The 22,347-nt window shown below is 42.9% G+C and overlaps 1 protein-coding gene across 3 annotated transcripts in view; it reads left to right on the top strand.

The window, feature by feature from the left end:
- Ift81 (intraflagellar transport 81) overlaps positions 1-22,347 on the top strand; it is a 77,781-nt gene that overhangs the window by 47,250 nt on the left and 8,184 nt on the right. Inside the window, exons 13-19 of one of the 3 annotated variants that reach the window (XM_076922772.1) lie at positions 237-365; positions 1,728-1,817; positions 8,398-8,484; positions 9,447-9,518; positions 9,979-10,064; positions 14,734-14,779; positions 19,611-19,754. In XM_076922772.1, the coding sequence (XP_076778887.1) occupies positions 237-365; positions 1,728-1,817; positions 8,398-8,484; positions 9,447-9,518; positions 9,979-10,064; positions 14,734-14,779; positions 19,611-19,754 (654 nt within the window). Of the gene's footprint in view, positions 1-236; positions 366-1,727; positions 1,818-8,397; positions 8,485-9,446; positions 9,519-9,978; positions 10,065-14,733; positions 14,780-19,610; positions 20,323-22,347 lie in introns of those variants that run through there. The other 2 variants (XM_076922770.1, XM_076922771.1) reach the window with 2 other exon arrangements.

Below are 22,347 nucleotides of genomic sequence, written 5' to 3'. Positions count from 1 at the left end.
GTAGCATTATCTGAAAATCTGAAATTAGATACAATTCCTCTACATCTCAAGACAGTATCGCAACTTTGAGTACAGGTTTATAGTGTATAAAGACATGTTTCTGGATGAAATAAAAGTGCAAATTGTCTTTTAGGATTCTGGACAACTTTATGTTATTCACAACTTTTCAACAGAAATAGGAAGTATTTCTTGTGGGAAGAAGATGCCAGTACTCATGGTCTATTCATTTTTTATAGCGAACTATTGAAGAAAAGAAGGGTATATCTGGATACAGTTATACCCAAGAGGAGCTTGAGAGAGTGTCGGCCCTGAAGAGCGAGGTTGACGAGATGAAAGGCCGGACCCTGGATGACATGTCCGAGATGGTGAGAGTGTGTGTGTGTGTATGTTTAATTTTCAGTTAAACATTTAAATATTCATCTCTATACAATGTTTACTTTGTATTCTTTTGTCATATGCTTGTATGGTATCAGGGGTTGACCTCCTGGGGCAGCCAGAGAAGGAGGAAAGGACAGACACATGGGCACATATACAGAAAAGCTGGGATTGGTGGTCCCGGCTCTAAGAAGCTACCGTTGCACACCCACTTAGCTGTCTGTCCTGCACAGAGACTCAAGGAGGGAGCTCAGCTAGTCTCCTTAGGAGCAGTGTTCAGGCTGTAAGCATCTGCAGGAGAAAGCTATGGTGGACATGTTCTGCACACACTGTCAATGTTCACACTCAGGCCAGAGGAAGCGTTTGCCTGGGGAAGGCCTTACCTTGCCCTCGGGACTCAGGGGTTGGACCTTGACATGGTTCATTCATGTCGACAGCAGCACATGTGTTGAGACTTCACTCTCTCGCATTCTTGAATTTATGTGGTATCTTTTATCAAGGAACTGTTCCATCGTAATGTTCAACTCAAAACAGTGCATATTTTGTATCTTAATGTAACATAAAGAAATATGTTAAAAATAAGTACTATAATTATTTTGTCTTTATGTATGCCTTTGATATTCCAGATTCAGGGCTGCTATCACCCAAATGCAGTGGGACATTTTCATCAAGCATGATATTAAAATCTTTTTTTATTTATTGGTAAATAGTTGCATCCCCAAACTCAAAAGACTTCCCTGAATATATCTTAGAACTTTCTGGATTTTGCCCAAAATTAGAAATGATTAGTGTTTAGTATAGAGGAGGTCTCAGGACCCTGTTCTGTCAGGTTATTCACATTGTGTATATTGAAAATCACCCACGCATGTTTGTGGTCATTTTACGTGGCCTCCTGAGTTGTGTGTGTCTCACAGACAATAACATTATAACGGCACACAGGTAACTTGTAGTTGCTTTGTACCTTCAGTTTTAGATTACAGACATCTCTGCAGAATGGTGTGCAATCATGATAACTGACATTTAGAACCAGAAAGTGTCCTTCGACTTGCTAAGGAATTAACATCTACTAGCTGGGCCTAGTATACACATGTGTAATCCCAGCACTTGGGAAGCAGAGACAGGCAGATCTCTGTGAGTTTGAGGACAGTCAGAGCTACATAGTGAGACCTTGTATCCCCCAAAAAATAAGAAAAGAAGAAACTAACATCCACTCAGTCTCTTTCCTATTATTTGGGACTGAAGTAATTAAAGTTTTACTTCTTTAAGTCTTTATTTAACTGCAGTAGTATTTTTATATATGCAGGACTTTTTTGATTCTTTAAAAATGTCATGTCTTTTGCTTTAAATGACAGGTAAAAAAACTGAATTCCCTGGTATCAGAAAAAAAGTCAGCTTTAGCCCCAGTTATAAAAGAACTACGGCAGTTGCGTCAGAACTGTCAGGTAAGTTTGATTTTGATGGTTCCAGCATCCTTGCTTGGATATACTAGGTGGACTCTAAGTATCTTATTTGGGAGATAATGGAAAGGACATTAGTTACTGAACTGTCGTGACATAAGGCAGTGACGACAGGGCCCACAAAGGTCTTGTTGGATTTATCTCACTTACTTTGTCATAAATCAGTGAGGGCTGGGGAGAAGGAATTCAAACTGAAATACGAAATGCAGCCAGATGAAATTTTAAAAATCATTTGCATTTGAGAGCTGTAAATATTAAATCTCATTCTTCTGTGGCCAAGCAAAGGCAGAATATCCCAGGACTAGCACGGCAGCCTTAGATGGATGGGCTTACTGCCCTGGCAGGCACAGCGGGGCAAATTGCAGAAAGCTAAGCACAAGCGCTGTTACTTGGAAGCTAACTGTAACCACGGCTTTAAAGGAGAGCTGTCAGAGTAAGTGTCCTGCACAGCATGATCCAGTGGCCACTAGCATTTGGCAGTACTGTTGCTGCTTCATCAGTCTCTGGAGTAATTGTAAGTGTGAGTGTGAGCCATCTTGCCTGTGCCTGAGGACGGAACTAGAAAACCAGTTCTACGTGAGCACCATCTGTCAGAGTTAGCTCCAGAGTGGAAAATCACATAGACTTTGAAGTCAGTTATAGACATCATTTCCTTTTTATAGAAAATGCCACACAGTCTGAGATAGGTTTAGAAGCTTATCCAGATAGACAAATGGGAGGCGAAAGTAGGGCCCTTATTCTAGTCTGCAAACACACACTCTCTCTCTTTCTCTCTCTCTCTCTCTCTCTCTCTCTCTCTCCCCTCTCTCTCTCTCTCTCTCCCCTCTCTGTTTAGACAGGGTCTTTCTCTCGTATTACACAGTCTTGGCTGTCCTGGAGCTTTATGTTTATACCAGGCTGGCCTTGGATTTAAAGAGATCCACGTGCCTCTTCCAAGTGCTAGGATTAAAGGTGAATGCCACCATGTCTGGCCTAAGATGCCTTATTTCAGTCTGTCTCATTACACACTGCTACCATCACAGAGGAGATCAAAGAGACAGCCCTGCACTCTTGGGTTTATGCTCTAAGTGATATGGTAGCAGCACATAAGGAAATTCAAGCAAGATAAAAGAAATTACATCTAGAGAGCAAGTAATGTATATATGACTTAATATATTGTGGAGCAGGACAGAGGGATGCTAAGAAAGTGTTGAACCAGAGAAGCTATAGGAGTGTTAGCAGTGGGGAGTTAGAGGCAGTGATGGTGAATCTGATATTAACAGTATTTGTTAAGCACTAGCTATGTACCTTGTACTCTGACATTTCTCATTGGGACCTTACAAACAATCCAAAGAGACAGGAACTTCCTTTATGGAAAGAAAGAAAGGAACAAAGGGAGGGAAGAAGGGAAAGAAGGAGGAAGGGAGGGAGGGAGGGAGGGAGGGAGGGAGGAAGGGAGGCATAGAGACTAGGGACTTGTCTAAGATGTGTAGTGGCAAACAGCAGAGTGAGTGTCTGTAGCACTGCACTAGTAATGTAATGTGGCCCTGGGGGGGGGGGTCCTCTGTCTCTGTCATCTGCCAGTCTTTACCACCATTGCTTTTCCATACCGTGCTCTCCTCCCCTTGTGGGAGGAGTTATGCCTGGAACCTCAGCTCCCACTGCCTTACTGCTGAGTATCTCCCATGGTGGCCTTTCTAGTCCTGTTGTGCCAAAATGTTCACTACTAACTTCTCTGTTGTCCTTGCTTTTATTTGAGTATTTTATGGTGCTAGAGATGGAACCCAGGGCCTTTCACAAGCTACACAAGCGTTCCTTGACTACCACTAAACTCTTCCCTAGCCTGTCAAAGGTTTGTTGTTGGTTGTTTTTGTTTTTGTTTGTTTGTTTTACTTTTATGATGTTGCAGATGGACTCACACATTTAACACATGCTAGGCAAAACGTTGTACCAGTACACTGCGCTGCTGTCCTGGCAGCCACTGTTTACATTCAGATTGCTGTCAGTGTTTGGGAGAGGGTCTGACTATTGCCCAGAACTCATGAGCTAAGGGAATTCCACATCCTTTTAGGCTGTGACTTTTCATTTTTGTTTTATTTGTTTCAATTTAAGTAAAAATCTTACTATGCAGTCCTGACTGGCCTGGAAGTCACTATGTAGGCCAGGCTGGCCTTGAACTCACAGAGATCAGCCTGCCTGCCCCAGTCCCCAAGAGCTGGGATTAAAGGTGTGTGGCACCATGCCCACTGACACTATCTTATGTTTAAAGACCAAGAGTATTTTAATATATTGTAGATTTTTAACCTCAAGAAGCTATCTTCAGTGTTTCTATTGTAGTTAGGATGCATTTTAAAATTCAACTTTATAACTGTTTAAAATCAAGAGTATCACCAACTCAAGATGTACAATTTAATATTTATCTAAATTTTCATAATCATCTGTAACTAGAATAATATCCTGAAAAGTTTATTTTCTTAGAGGCAATTCCATAGCTGTGTAATTAAATGGAATAATTAATTACATGCGATTGTAATTGTACACTCAGTTTGGAGTATACAATCTAAGAGTTTAGTTTTCTTGAAATACTTTTTACTGATTGATTGCTTTTTTCTTATAAAAGTAAAACTAAGCTTTATGTGGTAGAGCTGGAAGGATCAGAGGCTCAAGGTCATCTCTGGTTACATCTGCATATTGAACTTGAAGACACTTTGGGCTCCATGAGATCCTGTCTTGAAAACCCTCTAAACCCCAGAATTATACATGATTCAAGCCATACAGCATTGTTCAGGGGACAATATGGAGGGACTAGGGGTGTGAGCTCAGCTGGTGAAGTGCATGCCTGTCACGCCAGACCCCTAGGTCTGCTCCCAGCACCAAGCAGAACTGGGCCTGTGGTAAACCCCTGTAACCCAGCACTGGAGATAGGAAGGGTGGGCCTGTGGTAAACCCCTGTAACCCAGCACTGGAGCTAGCAGGGTAGAAGGGAATCAAGGTCATCTTTGACCACAGATGTTGCTGCTGCAGAGGGACACAGCTGTACTCCTGCAGCTTTCTCTCCATCCTGGGCCTAAGGCATGGCCTTATATCCCAGCTAGTACCTTCTTCTCCAAGCTGCTAATTCTGAGTACACAGAAGCCCCATGCTACCTTGGAGGCCTTATTTCTAAGCAGAGCCTTCTCCCCTTTAAAGTCTCAAGGTGGCTTACAGCACTTGCTGCTCTTCCAGAAATTAGAGTCTAAGTCAGAGCACCCACAAACGGTACCTCACAGCATCCTGTAACTTTAGCTCCAGAGGTCTGATACCTTCTTCTGGCCACCATAGGCCCCTGCACATATGGGACAGATGCCCACAGAGACATACATACTTGTACATACAAATCTATAAAAGTAAGGAATTTCCTTTGTTCTGTGGATCTCTTGCCCAGTTGTGCATGAGCTGCGTTACCAAGGCACTGTCTGGGTGGTGCCGCACGCCCTCGATCCCAGCGCTCGGGAGGCAGAGGCAGGAGGATCTCTGTGAGCTCAAAGCCAGCCTGGTCTACAGAGTGAGTTTCAGGGAAGCTAGGACTGTTATACTGTTATACAGAGATACCACAGAGAGAGAGAGAGAGAGAGAGAGAGAGAGAGAGAGAGAGAGAGAGAGAGAGAGAGAGAGAGAGAGAGAGAGAGAGAATTTTAAGGCCAGCTAAGCTACTTGAGATCTTGTCTCAAAAATACTGTTTTTCCTATCTGTTCCTTCATCAGAGAGAGAGAAAATATAACTTAATAGGGCCTTAAATATTTTCCAGAAATTTTATTGGAGTTAATAAATAGATTTTATTTGTTTATTTGTCTGTCTATTTATGTATTTATTTACTTACTTATTTATTGGCAAAGTCTAATTGTGTAACCCTGGCTGGCCTGCAACTCACTATGTATACCAGGCTGGCTTTGAATTCACAGAAATTCACCAGCCTCTGCTTCTGCCTCCTGAGTACTGGGATTAAAGACATTCGATAAAGATTTATTTATTATTATTATTTGTATTTAGTGCATATGTGTGTCTGCATGTGTGTGTGTGTGTGTGTGTGTGCACATGTGGCAGGAGGAGAACAGCTGTGAGCGCTAGAAGAAGTCCTTGAATCCCGTGGATCTGGAGTTAGAGATGGTCGTGAGCTGCCAGTGTAGGTGCTGAGATCTGAGTTCAGGTCCTGTAAGAAGAGTCATTAGTTAGTGCTCTTAACCTCTGAGCCAGGCCCTAAGTAATTATTTAATGGATGCCTTAAATTTGTTTTATATATATTCACTTTTTAAAATTTGAGTTTAGGTGCTAGGGATATAGCTCAGTAGTAGAGCTGTATGCAGTATGTGAAAAGCCTTGTGTAAAGTTCACACACACACACACAATTGTCTTAAATACATATTTTTATTGGCAGGAGACTGAACTCAACCCTGGTTGACATGGTGAGAATTGTTTGCTATACATTTCTTCCTTCTTATCCTGTACACAGTTTTAGACAAATCTGGAGTTAGGTGTTGCTGTGTGATGAAGTCCGAAAGGTGTGTTTTAGTAGACAGGTTTAGCTTGTTCCTGTTTACTGACATACAAGCGTATTTAGTCTTAGTGGCATCATATTATGTTTGTATTTTGAGCTTAAAGGCTGTACAAAACCTTTCTGTTTTGTTCTCATTTTGTGTGTACTGGAGTGCCTATGTGTTCCAGTTTTCGGTTTTCTTCTAGCCGTTGTGTGTCTAATTTTACCATCAATCACCCATTGCATCAGAGAGCATCTATTAATTCTCACTTTGAAGAGTGAGGAAACTGGTTCTCTTTGGTTTGTGGTCTTTTTAACTCCTTCACCCACCTCCTGACCATGGAGTTTAGTGTGTCATGTTATCTTAGTGTATTGGTTATCTTAGTGTCTGTGTGCTTTAATGGTGCTTACGCTGTGGTGTCTTTGTACTCTCCGGTTCACTCCCAGAACTGCACACTCCCTGTTGTTCTGGTTTGTTTGTAAGGATGGCTCTGTAAACAGCTGCAGCAAGTTCGTTTTACTGAGAAGCTTTCCAAGTACACAGTTGCTGCCCTTTCTCCCACTTAAGAGACACATGACTGTTACATTCAATTATTTTGTGGGGTGTGTGTGTGTGTGTGTGTGTGCTCACATGTGCATAGATGTCAGAGGCAAACTTGTGAAAGTCACTTTTTCCCACTGTGTGGTCCCAGGGGTTTAACTTGGATGTCAGACTTGTCGACAGTCTGTTACCCCCTGAGCCACCTCCCTGGCTTCCCCTTTAGCTCGCTGTAACCCACAGAGCCACAGCTCCTCTCTGCAGCTTTCATGCTGTTCTAGGTACGCTGAGCCATATGTAGTCCCATACCACAGAGACAGCACATGCAGCGGGGCTCGAGCCTGCCAGTTCTCAGTGCCTGTGTGCTCCTGTTTCCAAGGATGCTACTGGAGAAGCAAGGATGTTCTCAGGCTAATTGTAACCCTTCCTCTTTAGCCCTTAACCCTTTGGGAGCTTCCACATTGAGGGCAGCTTAGGTCTGCTATGGGTCCTCAGTCCCATCTCCTCACCCTGCACGTCCCCAGTGCTTTCTCCTGCCCTGTGGATGTTACTGCCCCCGTGCTGCGCAAACTCCTTCCCCCAGCATAGCCCCGTCAGTCTCTGGCTTCTGAGACTGATGGTTCTGCTTCCTTGGCAATGCATCTCAGCCTTGGATTTGAAGAGACGTTTGCTTCTCCTGAGCAAGCATTTGCAGATACTTACTATCCCTGTGGATTTGCAGGGGATTTTCAGATTATCTCCTTCAAGATATCTAAATAAACTTTGAAACTACTAAAAGAGCTTGAACGCACCCTGACTCTGCCCTTTATAGCAGTATAATCTCGGCAAGGTACCGACCTTTCTGGATGTTCTCCAAGCCTTATGTGGAGGTGACAGTCAGTGCCTCCTTCAGTATTGTAGATTTAATTACTGTCCAGGGTTCTAATAGGATTCAGAGTTATCACAGCCCCACATACATCTTCATCCCCTCTCTCTATTCCCAGACTCAGTCCAAAAATGGACTACTCACACATCCCTGAATTTCTGTTCTCCTTTGCTTCCAATCCTTTACACACAGTGTTCTTTTTTTTTTTTTTTTTTTTTTTTTAAGCATCTCCTTTCCCTTGCTCACCTCCCCCTAACCGTTCTTAATAAACCCTCATTCTTGGTTTATATATTGGTTTCTCCAGGAAGTTGTCCCTACTGATCTTCAAGCCTGAATTAAGTCTGAGAGTTCTGTTCGGGTCATGTGCCCATCCACTGAGGCTCCGGCAGCCTGTTGCTCTGAGCATCACTTAGGGGCGTGCTGTTTGTTCACTGTTGTATTCCAGCTTCTAAGCCAGAGCCTGGCACACAGATCAGTACATGGCAGCTATTGTTCTTATCAGCACCTCCGTCTGTCATAATTCTCGAATGTCCAGTTGTTGTATAAATAACTCGTAAGTATGCCAGGAAGCGTGGAGTTGAGTTACAGGGCTGACAAGGACGCGCATTGTTTCCGAGGCACGTTTTTCTGCCTTTGTTTTCCACTTGATCATCTGCCCTTTTCAAACTAGGAACTCACCCAGGAGTGTGATGAGAAGAAAGCCCAGTATGATAGCTGTGCCGCAGGCCTTGAAAGCAACCGCTCCAAATTAGAACAGGTAAGAGGGCTTTTGTTTTAACAGCTCAGCCAAAGCTGCCCGCCCGAGTGTGCACATTTTCACTCCCTCAGAGTCATGACATCCTCACACCTTTACCGTCGCCTCCTAGCATGCCTCCCAGGTACCAGAAATTCTTACCCCTTTAAACTTGACATGTATACTCAGAACTTTTCCATCTGTACGACTACCACCAAAGCCGACCCCCGTAGTAACCATCTACCTATCCGCTTGTGTCTTCCTACATTTAATCTCCTAGAGCAGACATGGTGCCATGTATAGCTACCCTCTGTTGGCTTCCCAATAGATTTGAAGTAAACCTAACTTTCAGGCTATGTTGTATAGGGCTCCAGCTGCCTGGTCAAGGTCATATCTGTGTCCTGTAGTCTTCCTTGTCCAGCACACTGTCCTTGTGTCTGAACTCCAAACTGGCCAAGCTCAGTTCTGTTTCCAGGTTTCTGTGTGTGCCCCTGTCTGCTCGGGACACTCAGTGTCTTCTTCCCTCTTGTCTTCAGCACACAGATCTCAGCCTGAAAGGCAGCTCCTACTCAGACACATCTGACCCTCTGCCTCTCGTTTCCCACTTCCCCCTAGGCTGATACACCTTAACATACCATCTCCCCACTGCTGAGTTGTCCACATGGCCCTGCCCCATCGGGAACAGTCTTCATTCCTGTTTCCTTGTCTGTGAGAGGAAGGAGCCCACTTTCTTCCTCACCACTGTGTCCCTAGCTCTTACAAGAGTGCTAGACACACAGTAGAACTTAACAAATGAATGACTGCCCCTGAGGTTAGAACGTGCTAGGACTAGTCTCAGGACCAGAGGTGCCTGCCTCGACTGTCATCGTAAATGAGCCTGTGCGAGGGAGATGGTTCTGATGGGCCCTCTGTAAATGTGTATTTAAAGCCAATGTGTCTTTTGTTTTTTCAATAACTTGTTGCCCATGTAACATTATATACTGTAGGAAGTGCGAGGCCTCCGGGAAGAGTGTCTTCAGGAAGAAAGTAAATACCATTATACAAACTGCATGATTAAGGTAAGGCAAAGACTGGGATCATAAGCTGTCCTGAAAAAGTTTAAAATTTGTCATTTGTTTTGTTTGTTTTGTGTTTTAAGACAGGGTCTCTCTATAGTCCTGGTTGTCCTGAAACTCACTATATAGATCAGGCTGGCCTCAAACTCAAAGAGATCTGCCTGCCTCTACTTCCTGAGGGCTGGGATCAAAGATGTGCACCACCATACCTGACTAAAAAATTATTTCATTGATTTATTGATTGTGTATATATGTGATTATATACAGCATGTGCCCTGGTGTGTGTGTAGGTCAGAGAACAACTTTCAGGACTCAGTGTTCTCTATTGAGTGGGTACTGGGGATTGAACTCAGGTTGTCAGACTTTGTGGCAAGGACGTTTCCCACTGAACCATTTTGTGGGCCCCATCTAAGACCTCCCCCCCCAATATTAACAACTTCCTGAAACTTGTTTTTGCATTTAGAACCTAGAAGTTCAGCTTCGCCGAGCTACTGATGAGATGAAGGCATACGTCTCTTCTGATCAACAAGAAAAGAGGAAAGCAATTAGGCAAGTAATTTTTATTTTTCTATGATTGATTCTGTGTCTTCACCTATAGACAGTTTATAAATGAGCTAGGAGCATACAGAGTATTGTAGCTGTCAGATGCTAAGCTGCTGTTAAAGACTGAATCTTAGGACAGTCCAGCCCTCTTAATGGGGCCGGAGTGCAGATACTTGTACTTCTTGCTTGCTTTTTTTCATGTAACAAATGTATGTGTTTGTATAAAATATAAAATGTGTCACTTCAGCCACTTCTAAGCATGTGATTCGTGGCCCTGAACACATTCACCATGCTGAGCCATCACCATGGTGGTCCGGTTCCAAAGCCTTTCACATTACACTAATCATTAACCCCACTCCAAGCCCCAGGAATATGTGTGCTTTTATACTTGCTCTCCATAAGCATTAGTGTTTTAATGGCCTCTCTTTACCCACACGTGGCTGGGACTCTGGTCACCTACCTGCTCATTGTGCAGTGTGACAACTGCCTTTTAGCTAGAAGCATGTGACTGCAGTATGCCAGCTCTGAAATGAGAACTGTATGGTAATGCTGCCTAGTCCTTGACTGGGGAGTTTTTGTAGTCTTAACTGTGGCATAGTCTTGCCTTAAATCAACTTGAATCAACTCTCGCCTTAAAATCATTTATTTGTAAAATATTTGCAAGTTGTAATAAAATGCCATCATGGGAACTAAGCCTTCACCCATTGTCGCAGTTCGATGTCTTCCTCTTCCTCTCCAGTAAGAACACAAAAGGGAGGAGTCACATTTGCTGAGCCTGCACTTGAGACTTTGAGTGATCATGTGTGCATTAGTGCTACCAGAAGGAGCCTGGGAACTTGTCTGTTGTAGAAGTTGTCTGTTGCAGAGTCTGTGTAGTATGCTGGAGGGCAAGCTAGCCTGGAGATCTCCTATAACTATCAAAGTTCTTACTCAGATTCTTTCAAGCAATGTAAACTTTAGGGTTTTCTCTCTCTCTCTCTCTCTCTCTCTCTCTCTCTCTCTCTCTCTCTCTCTCTCTTTGTCTCTCTCTCTCTCTCTGTCTCTTTTGAGACAAGGTCTCAGTGTGTACCCCTAGCTGTCCTGGCACTCACTCTATAGACTGGGCTGGCCTCGAACTCAGAGATCCACCTGCCTCTGCCTCCAAGTAGCAAGGTGTGCACCACCGCTGCTCAGCCCAGACTTGGTTCTTACAGTCAGTGGGAACAAACAGAGTAGTTGATTTGGTCCTTAGCATAGACATTTGGAATTCTCATTTGCTTCTTCAAGGTTACCAGTATAAAAATGAAGAAGGCTTTTGAACTGTTTGTTACATGTGATGATTTTCTGACAGGATTAAGGATATTTCCTGCCACCCTGACAACCCGGGTTTAATCCTCAGAACCCACATGGGAAGAAGAGAACTGAGTCCCATAAGTTGTTCTCTGACTTCCATCCGTGTGCTGTGTGTGCTTCAGGCATTTGAATGTGCATACACATAGAAATAAGGGTAAGGCAAAATCTGTACAGCCGGGAGGGGGCTCGGTGTGTAAGGTGCTCACTGCACAAGTGTGAGGGCCTGAGGGGGCATCTCTAGCACCCACAGAGAGCAGATATGATGGCATGTGCCTGTAGCCCCTGCAGTAGGGGTCAGAGACAGACATTTCCTGGGCCTCACTGTCCAGCTAAGGTAGCCAAAAAAGTGAGCTCTGGGATCAGAGAGAGAGACTGCTTTAGACCTAAGGAAGAGAAGAGGAAGGGAAGTCCCTGAAGCCAGCCTCTGCCTCGGTGCACAGCCCCGTGTGACATGCACACAACACGGCCCATGTGCAGGTGCACAGCCACATGTGACACGCACACACAATCATAAACCTTCATATTTTCCTAGCCCTAGCTCTCTTGTAGAAAAAAGTATTGGGCCATGACTACAGCATATACATATTGTAAAAGGGGCCAGCAAAATGGCTCAGAGGGTACAGGAGCTTGCTGACAAGCCTGACAGCCTGAATCAGGCCTGCAGGTTGTCCTGATACAAGTGCACTGTCTCTGCTCCTCAGCAAGGACCCTGGGTACCGTCTGCGCCTCCCCACTGCAGGGACGTGGCCTTGCTCTGCCGGTACTGCTGGGTTTTTCATCTTACCTTGCTTAATTCTCCTAATAATACAATCTAAGTCTGCACAGAAAAATAAAAACAATATTTGCATTTAAATATAAGATCTAGCAAGGCATGGTGGCACATGTTTTTAGTCACAGCACTTGGGAGGCACAGGCAGGTAGATCTCTATGAGTTTGAGGCCAAAGCTGTTACATAGAAAAACCCTGTCTCACAAAATCCTAAACAAACAAGCAAACAAATATAAGGAGTCTAAAGACTCCTCCCATGTTCCCTGCTTAGTTAGGGTTTCTACTGCTGTGATAAAATCAGTTGATTTTAGCTTATAAATGTTGGGATGTCAGGGCAGGAATTCAATCGGGAACCTGGAGGCAGGAGCTGATGCAGAGCCATGGAGGATGCTGCTTACCGGCCTCCTCCTCATGGCTTGCTTGGCATGAGTCTGTAGAGTACCCAGGACCGACAGCCCTGGCGTGGTACCACCCACACTGAGCAGGGCCCTCTTACACGCATCAGTGATTAAGAAAATACATTCCAGGCTTGCCTAAAGCCAGATCTTATGGAGGCGTTTCCTCAGTTGAGAGTCCTTTCTCCTAAATGACTCTGTCTTGTGTCAGGTTGGCATAAACTACTGGAAACTTCCATCTGTTCCTTAATCCTTCGGCCTTACACGTCACCTACCTTAAATCATCGCACTTTCTTCTTACACGGCATTGATTTTTAAATATTTTTACTTTTTTACTTTAAATGAGATTTTAGCTTATAAAAATTATTTGTGCTGGGCAGTAGTGGTGCACACCTTTAATCCCAGCGCTTGGGAGGCAGAGGCAGGCGGATTTCTGAGTTCGAGGCCAGCCTGGTCTACAGAGTGAGTTCCAGGACAGCCAGGGAAACCCTGTCTCGAAAAACAAAACAAACAAACAAACAAATATTTGTAAAACCAAAAAGTAACCATTTTAAGTAGAAATTCAGTGCTTTCCAGACAAAATGTGGAGGAGCATGGGTTTAGGGCTAGCCTGGGCTAAATGAGTTTGGGGCCAGCCTGAGAAAAATGGGGTGTGTATGTGATCATGTGTGTGTGTGTGTGTGTGTGTGTGTGTGTGTGTGTGTGTTTCCAGCACTCGGGAGGAAGAGCAGGCAAGATTGCTATGGGCTCAAAGCCAGCCTGGTCTACCTAGGTAAATTAAAAACCAGCCAGATAACTAGTAAGACCCTGTTGAAAGAAAGGAAGGAAGAAGGAAAGAAAGAGCGGGGAGGGGAAGAAAGGGAAAAGAAGGAACCTAGTGTGTAGTGGCACACCACCGTAAACCCCAGCACTTAAGAGGTGAAGGCAGGTGGATTAGTAGTTCAAGGCCAGCTAAATGTGAGGCTATACTGGGCTCTGTGAGATCTTTTAAAAGGGACAGAGGAAGGAGGTGGTGGGTGGAGGACGACTGGAGAGATGGCTTAGAGCAGTGGTTCTCCCTCCTAACGCTGCGACCCTACAGCTCCTCATCTGTGGTGACCCCAGCCATACAGTTATTGTCTACTATTGCTACTTCATAATGAATTCTGCTAGTTATGAATTATAATGTAAATCTCTGTGTTTTCCAATGGTCTTAGGGGACCCCTGTGAGTGTTGGTCAACCCCCAAAGCAGTCGAGACCCACAGGTTAAGAGCACTGCTTAGAGGTTAGAGCACCGGTGCCCTTCCAGAGGATCTGGGCTGGATTCCCAGCACCAACATGCTGGCTCACAGCCACGTGTAACTTCAGTTCCAGGGGATTGAGCACCCACTTATGGTCTCAGACAAATTTGCCACACATGTGGTGTACAAACATACATGCAGATAAAACACCCAAACACATGAAATAAAGTATTTTAAAGATGCAGGCCATATTGTCCTGGCTCAGATGTTAACAGTCTACTATTAGTGCTTCAGTGTACATTGGTCCATTGCCAACCATGAAAATGCTAATATATCTGCATGTGTGCAAACACATGGGAAGTATATGTAAACAGACATGTGTGTATACAAAAAAGAGTATGAAATTATCTTAATATTCATTTAGGATTTTTTCCACTTCAGTATATATAGACTTACCTCATTTTTGACAACTGTGTGTTATTCCTTCCAATCGAGGACTATAATCTGCAAAAACACTTCCGGTCTACATGCATTTAGTCTTCCAGCTTTCAGTATTCTATACATCGATGAAATAAATAGTATTTGCTTTTATGTTTCTTAAGTTGTGGAAGTTCTTTTGCAGGTTGACTTCCTGGGAGCAGAGATGTAGAGTCAGACACTTGTTTGTTTAATAAACTCTAAAAGGCGATGTGTAATGTAAGCAAACGGGTTGCCATTTAAGGGTAGATTAACCAGAAGTAGTATTATATCTTAATTTCCTATATAATCTTTTGCCCCTTCCCCTTTTAAAATTACTGTTTACTGGAAGAAATGACTAAACATGAAGAAAAGCAAAGTATCTGCTGAGTTTTATTCTGATTCTGCCCTAAACTGTTAATGTATATAGCTGTGCTGAGTTATAATTCCATTGTGTGATTAAAGCATTCAAGCTAAGATTGAGTATTCTCTTGACTCCCTAGGGAGCAGTACACCAAAAATATTACTGAACAAGAAAACCTTGGTAAGGTAAGAATTACTTATTTAATGTTTCTAATGCAGACTTTTTACTGAGTGGCTCTGACACTCATTCTTTTGGAAGGCTACAGTTTCAACGGTTGTTACTTCCTTTCTTAGGAATGTAAAGGAACCAGTGAGGTGGTACTGAATGTTAGTGTGAGATAACCTGAGACTGGTCTCCAGACTCACAGGCTAGAGAGAGCCAAGTCCTCTCAGAGATCCTCTGACCTCCAGACACATATCAAGTGTGTACACACAGAGAGAGAGAGAGAGAGAGAGAGAGAGAGAGAGAGAGAGAGAGAGAGAGAGAGAGAAACTTGTAAGTTGTATAATGGATTTCTTTATAGCGGTGGTTCTCAACCTTCCTAATGCTGTGACCCTTGACCCTTTAATACAGTTCCTCATGTTGTGGTAATCCACAGCCATAAATTTATTTTTGTTGATACTTCATAACTGTAATTTTGCTACTGTTATGAATTGTGATACAAATATATGTGTTTTCTGATGATCTTAGGTGACCCCTGTGAAAGGGTCACTGCGCCCAAAGGGATCGCCACCCACAGTTTGAGAACTGCTGCTTTATAGGGTGATACAGTTGCATCCAAAAAGGAAGAAAATAGAATTTTCATCTTAGGCATTTATGTATTTGAATTCGCTTATATAGACCTTCATTTGTAGAATACATAAACAATAGGTTGTTTAGATTTTTAGTATGTTTGTCAGTAGGCTTTCATCCAAAGATTCCACATTATACTAATATGAAACTATCCCCCTTTTTCTCTTGTTTAAGAAATGGGGCTAGAGAAATAGCTCAGTGATTAAGAGCACTGCTTGCTCTTTCAAAGAATCTGTGTTCAATTCCCAGCACCCATGTGGTGGCTCACAATTGTCTGTAAGTCCAGTTCCAAGGAATCCCATGTCCCCTTCTGGTGTCTGGGCAAACCATGTAGTACAGACAGACATGTAGGCAAAACACCCATGACACATATAGATAAATATCCAGTAATATGTTTATTTATTATATATTTTATAAATACATCATTATATGTTATATAAATATATCTATTATATATTTATATACCATAAATATATTTATATTTAACAGCTCACACTGAACTATAATATATTCTATAAATATATAAATATATTAGAATATATTCTAATATATTCTACATATATTTATAGAATCTATAAAATAATTTATACATTAATATCATGTGTTATATTAATATATTGATATATTAATGAATATAATAAATATATTATATAAATATATGATATAAATAGATATGAATGTATATTTATCTGTATTTATTATAAGTTATGACATACATGTATATAATCTTTTAATTAAAAATATCTGGATAGATGTTGATATGTATAGAAATACTTATAAAACCTTAAATATCTTGACAAGCTTAATTTCTGAATCAAATTACAGCTTTTCCTTGGGCTGGGTGAGGCACAGTGACAGTGCACATGCTGAAAGAGCCTGCCAAAGCCTGGGTTCTATCTACAGCACCAGGAAGTTCTCCCCCTTCCAGTGTAAGGTTTTCTTGAGCAAGATCTCGGGGCAGACCGTAGGAGCAATCAGATACAAAGTATTTTTAAGCAGAATGAGCCAGTAACTAACCCATAACAGCATTTGAACACCTCTTACTCCTCTCATTTCTGCAGTGGATTTCCAAGGCAGCCCCAGTGTAAGCTAGCGTTTCCAAGTGTGTGCCGACACACAGACAGAGGTCTGGGGCCCTGAGTGTCCTCTTCCATTGTTCTCTACCTGGTCCCTTGAAAGGAACTCACACTGACCTGTGAGCTCCCAGGTTCCCCTCAAGCCTGGGGTCTTCCTGTGTCTGCCCCCACCCCCCCATTCTGAGGTTAGAGATGTAGGTATTGGGGATCTCAGCAGCTCAGGTCCTCATGCTTGAGCAACAAGTGCGCTTACCCATGGAGCCATCTCCTCCACCTCTAGTTTGTTCTTTAAGTAATTCTTGAAAGTTGTTAGCATTTTGGGGAGAGAAATTATTTCACTAATATAAGAAAAATTCTAACTTAGGTTTACCAGTATCTGAAAATGTCATGCTTAGAGCTCTCTTAAAATTCTTAGTAAACTTTAGTGGTCTTTTCAAATACTTTAATTTGTGAACAGAAAAATGTTTGTGGTGAGATACATTACTCACAACATAAATTTACACATACTAAGCCTGTGCTTTCTGTAAAAGATTTTTTAAATGGTTGGTTACATTACAGTTATTTCTGAAAATGCCCCTGTGTGTTCTCTCACTGTCTGCTGTCATATTTGCTTTCAGTACCCATAACTGGGTGGGCAGTATTTAATCAGTGGCTTAAATCTCGCCTTCATCCCGGTTCATTCTCTTATTTGGGCAAGCATCAGCCACCAGCACTCTGATTTGTCCTGAAGACTGTAGATGAGCCGTGTCCTAAAAGAGGAAAGACGAGTGTGTCCCGTGTAGCAGCTGCTGTGTGCCTGTTTGTCTCTCCCTCCTGCGACTTTCTCACATGGCATCTGTTGGTGTTTCTGTAACAGTGGTTCCCTGTGTGTACACTGCCACCCTGCCCTTCTTTCTTGCTGTCTCTTTGTTCTGACTCCTCTTTTCTATCAGCTTCCTTTCATTTACAGAACCAAAATATAATTTTATAATTCACTGAAAACATTTTTCACTTCTATTTATGATTATAGTCACTAAGTAAACCAGTTTTTGCAGGTGGAATCATCTAGACAGTAACGAAAATAATTCTGGGGGCTGGAGAGATGGTTCAGATGGCTCGGTGGTTAAGAGAACCCAGATTCAATTCCCAGCACCCACATGGCTGCTCACATCCATTTGTAACTCTAGATGGGTGATTGGACACCCATTTGGCCTCCATGGGGACCGCACATGTGTGCAGTACTCAGACACACCTACAGGCAAAGCACCCATACATACAAAGTAAAAATAGGTGGTCTTTTCTTTTCTCTTTTTTCCCTTCCCTTTTCCTTCCTTTTTCTTCCCTTCCCTTCCCTTCCCTTCCCTTTTCCCTTCCCTTCCCTTTTCCCTTCCCTTCCCTTCCCTTTTTCCTTCCCTTCCCTTCCCTTTTTCCTTCCCTTCCCTTCCCTTCCCTTCCCTTCCCTTCCCTTCCCTTCCCTTCCCTTCCCTTCCCTTCCCTTTTTCCTTCCCTTCCCTTCCCTTTCCCTTCCCTTCCCTTCCCTTTTCCCTTCCCTTTTCCCTTCCCTTTTCCCTTCCCTTCCCTTTTCCCTTCCCTTCCCTTCCCTTTTTCCTTCCCTTCCCTTCCCCCTTCCCTTCCCTTCCCTTCCCTTTTTCCTTCCCTTCCCTTCCCTTTTCCCTTCCCTTCCCATCCCTTCCCTTCCCTTTTCCCTTCCCTTTTCCCTTCCCTTTTCCCTTCCCTTTTCCCTTCCCTTTTCCCTTCCCTTTTCCCTTCCCTTTTCCCTTCCCTTTTCCCTTCCCTTTTCCCTTCCCTTTTCCCTTCCCTTTTCCCTTCCCTTCCCTTCCCTTCCCTTCCCTTCCCTTCCCTTCCCTTCCCTTCCCTTCTTCTTTGGAGACAGGTTTCTCTGTGTGTCCCTGGCTGTCCTGGCATATGCTCTGTACTCAGGCTGGCAATAAGTCTTATTTTTAAAAACCATTTCTCAGGCCGGGCAGTAGTGATGCACACCTTTAATCCCAGCACTTGAGAGGCAGAGGCAGGAGGATTTCTGAGTTTGAGGCCAGCCTGGTCTTCAGAGTGAGTTCCAGGACAGACAGGGCTACACAGAGAAACCCTGTCTCGAAAAACAAAAAACAACAACAACAAAAAAAAAAAAACAAAAAAAAAAATTTCTCATAAAGATTTTGGCCTATTAAATGGTAAACACCTTTTTAAAAAATCATTGATTTCCCTGAAGAAGATATACATGTAGTTTGATAATTTTAACTCATATGGAATGTATATGATTTCAGGGTACAATATATATTTAATGATAATAACATATACAATACAATATAGCTTATCAAGTATTTTCATCTCTGTTTTTACATGAAGAAAAAATAGCATAAACCACATACTTTTAGTGTTCCTGATTATTACTACAGTTGGCAGTTAAGAAAACCAAGACCCAGGAACCTAAGTACCTGCTTAGAACTAGTACCAGCGCCTCAGCCAGCCCTCAGGGCCTTGGACTTGGTCTGGATTCCATGTTGTCAGAGCAGTCTGCCTCTGTGCTTCCCGTGAGCTTCCCTCCCCTCTTCACCCCTCCTCCTTCCTTCCCCTTCTGTTTCCTTCCCTTCCTTTCCCTTCCATTTTCTTCCCTTCTCTCCCCTCTTCCTTCTCTTCTCTTCCCTCCCTCCTCCTTCCTTTCTTTTCCTTGTCTCCCTTTTTTTTTCTCTTCCCATTTTTCTCATGACTTTTTTATTTGTTTCTTACACTTGATCTTAGCCAAAAGCTGAGAAGCAATATGTTTGTTTTATGTGGATGAAGAGTGGCCTAAATTTATCCAATGTGTGCATCAGAGCCCCTGGACTGGAGTTACAGATGTCTGTGACCCACCGTGTGGGTGCTGGGAATCAAACCTGAGTCCTCTGTAAGGACAGCAAATGTTTCTAGCCTCTGAGCCATCTCTTCAGCCCTCTTTTCTGACCTTTTTAACTTCAGGTTATTCTGCATATACCTTAAATTTAGCTAACATCTTACATAGTCTTAGTATGTTTTAGAGGAGAGTATATTTGCTTTATTATCACTCATGAAATGTACAAAACATACCATACTCCTGTGTGTTGTGATGACAGAAGTAAACCCTATAACCAATAATGTATTATTCTTGGTGTTTTGTTTTGCTTAATGATAGAAACTCCGGGAAAAACAAAAAGCTGTACGAGAAAGTCATGGTCCAAACATGAAGCAAGCAAAGATGTGGCGTGACCTTGAACAACTGATGGAATGCAAAAAACAGTGCTTTCTAAAGCAACAGAGCCCAGCCTCCATCGGCCAGGTAATTCAGGAGGGTGGAGAGGACCGGCTGGTTCTCTGAGCCCTGTGTAGGCTGGGCTTAAGTCGCATCTGCGTCATGTGCTTCCTTCTCGGAAGTGACTTATTCATCCTTTGCTCTCAGACGTCGTCCCTTCTAAAGTTGTCTTGGAAATGAAGTGAAGGCAGATGAGGTTTTAAAGGGCTTTTTAACTGAAGAAGAGGCTTTCGTTGTTTGTTTAGCTTAGACGTGGAGTGGTGTCTCCTGAGTTTTATGGGAAAGGGCTAAGCTTGTTCTCTGTAATGTAAACATGTGTCCATTAAGAACCATGTAGTTTTTCATGCTGTAATAACCGATGGATTAATGTTTTTCTCAGTCTGTTTTCTGACTTGGAGGACTCTTTTAGGAACTAGGATCTCTTGTTTTGAAGAAATGTTTGTCTGAAGTCAGCAGTCGCTGTGGTTTCACTTCAGTTTCTTTCTCTTCTATAAAATACAAACCAGTTAATGTTGTGAAAAGCATTTATGATGTTCATATGATGTCAAAGCAAATAAAGCCTGTGCCATGTCATTGCTGTTGATCTTAAATAACATAGTTGTGTCAAGATTTTTCTTTTTAAAGTATTTTATAACATTGATCTCTCATGTCAGGATTCTCACTCATTTTCACCAAGTTTGGACTTCATAATACAGTACTTGCATTGTTATTATAAATATAAAAATTGTCATACAAGATAGATGCAGCATGGGCTGGAAAGCCAACAAGATTCCAAGTGAAATTAAGAATCTAATGTGCTCCCAGCCTCATGTGGACTGCATGCTTTCTTTGGTTTTCATTAAAGAAAGATATTAAACTTGTATGTTCTCTTTTACTTCATTTTTGCTTCAATCTGTGTTTCAAAATGTCTTTAGAGTTGAAAACCCAGATTTTAAATTGTTAGTGTGTCCTTTGTAGGCTAGTTCTTTTTAACTACCCTTTAAAAACATATGAAAAGTTGTGCTGTGTAAAATATGTACACATGGATCTCTTTGTCCCAAGTTTAATCTACTCTTAATATTTGTTTGAAAGCGTCTTTGTTAGTAATCAGAATCTCGGTGTTCACCTCTGCTCTCCACACATCCGGGTACACAGATGCACACAGAGGTGCACACACAGGCACACACACACACACATACATGCGAGCACACACATATACGCATGCACAGGCACACACACATACACGCGTGTACACACATATACATGCATGCACAGGCACACACACATACATATACACACACACAGGCACACACACATGCACAGGCACGCACACACATACATATACACATGCACAGGCACACAAACATACATGTGCACACACAGGCGCACACACACATACACACGCGCACACACATGCACACACATACACACACGCACACACAGGCACACAAAGAAAAGAGAAGGGGAGGACAGAGAAGATGAGTGTCCAGTGTCTGTGATGGAGTCTGGTCCTCAGTTTAGTTGCCCTGTTACCTGGGCAGGGTCAGCTATTGGCATTCCCTCCTCCCTTTGATAGATTGGAAGCTAAAAGAAGACAGGCTGTGTTATATGTGGAAAGAAACCCTTCTTGATTCAGTAATCGTTTTTTGGACACCAAGGTAGACCATGTTTGTGTCGGATCAGCTGTAGGCTTGGTATGTTTTTGTGGTATGTAGTGCTCCATTAACCAGAATGTGAGTTCTGTAACAAACACTTGAAAGACTAGATGGCTTTCCAGAAAAGGCATTTTATTCCCCAGAGGAAGTCTCACAAAGTCGTCACACCTTGAGGCCAATCTGTTTTTTAGCCCCACACTTGGACATTCTCTTAAGTTCTGGTATTGTGAAGGGCAGCCCCAGGCCCACTCCAGGTTCTGACTGATTGTCGCATGCCGTCTTTACTGTGCACAGAGCAAGTGTGTGGATGACACACAAAAGCAGCTCCAAGACTGCTTCATTAATTGAAGCAGGACATCGCTATCACTTCAAGAAAAGCAAATTGGAAAAACCTCTAAAAGAACAAGTTATTTATAGCTTTTACGTAACATTGGACACTTAGTAACGCAGCTTAATGGGTTTCATGCAGACTTCCCTTCCACTCTAGCAGCTCTGACTAACCCTACAGTTTTTGACAGCTTGTACTTAGTAGAGAAGACCTTGCTCCATGTTTTTCCTTCAAGGTTAATATGCTAACTGGCTAATTGATGAGCCCACTTAATCATTTTAGAAAATAACTGTGTCTTTCACGTGATGGCCCAAATAAAGGAGAAGAATGTCGCCTGTGAACCTGCCCCTGTGAACCTGCCCCTGCAGTCGCTTTCCTTCTCTGGGGCTGTTGCTCCAGCTGTTTGAGGATTTGGACTGTCGGTGGCAACTCCCTCTCGCTCACTATTGGTCCAAGAAATAATCCTGTAAATATGCCCTTTAAGAAGAATCTAGACGTCGGATGTACTTCCTGTTACAATCAGCTGAATTCAAGGTCACATTTTACAGAGCTGGGGAGCAGGCTAGAAGACCTCAGAACACTAGAGAGTGAAGGGAAAGGGACCCAGAGACTGTGAACCGGCTAGCTTTCCCTTTCGGCTGATGCTGGCTCCCTGGTT

Source organism: Arvicanthis niloticus, chromosome 24 (assembly GCF_011762505.2).
Source record: "Arvicanthis niloticus isolate mArvNil1 chromosome 24, mArvNil1.pat.X, whole genome shotgun sequence".
In the NCBI taxonomy this organism is placed as follows: Eukaryota; Metazoa; Chordata; class Mammalia; order Rodentia; family Muridae; genus Arvicanthis; species Arvicanthis niloticus.
This window is presented reverse-complemented; position numbering and strand designations above follow the sequence as displayed.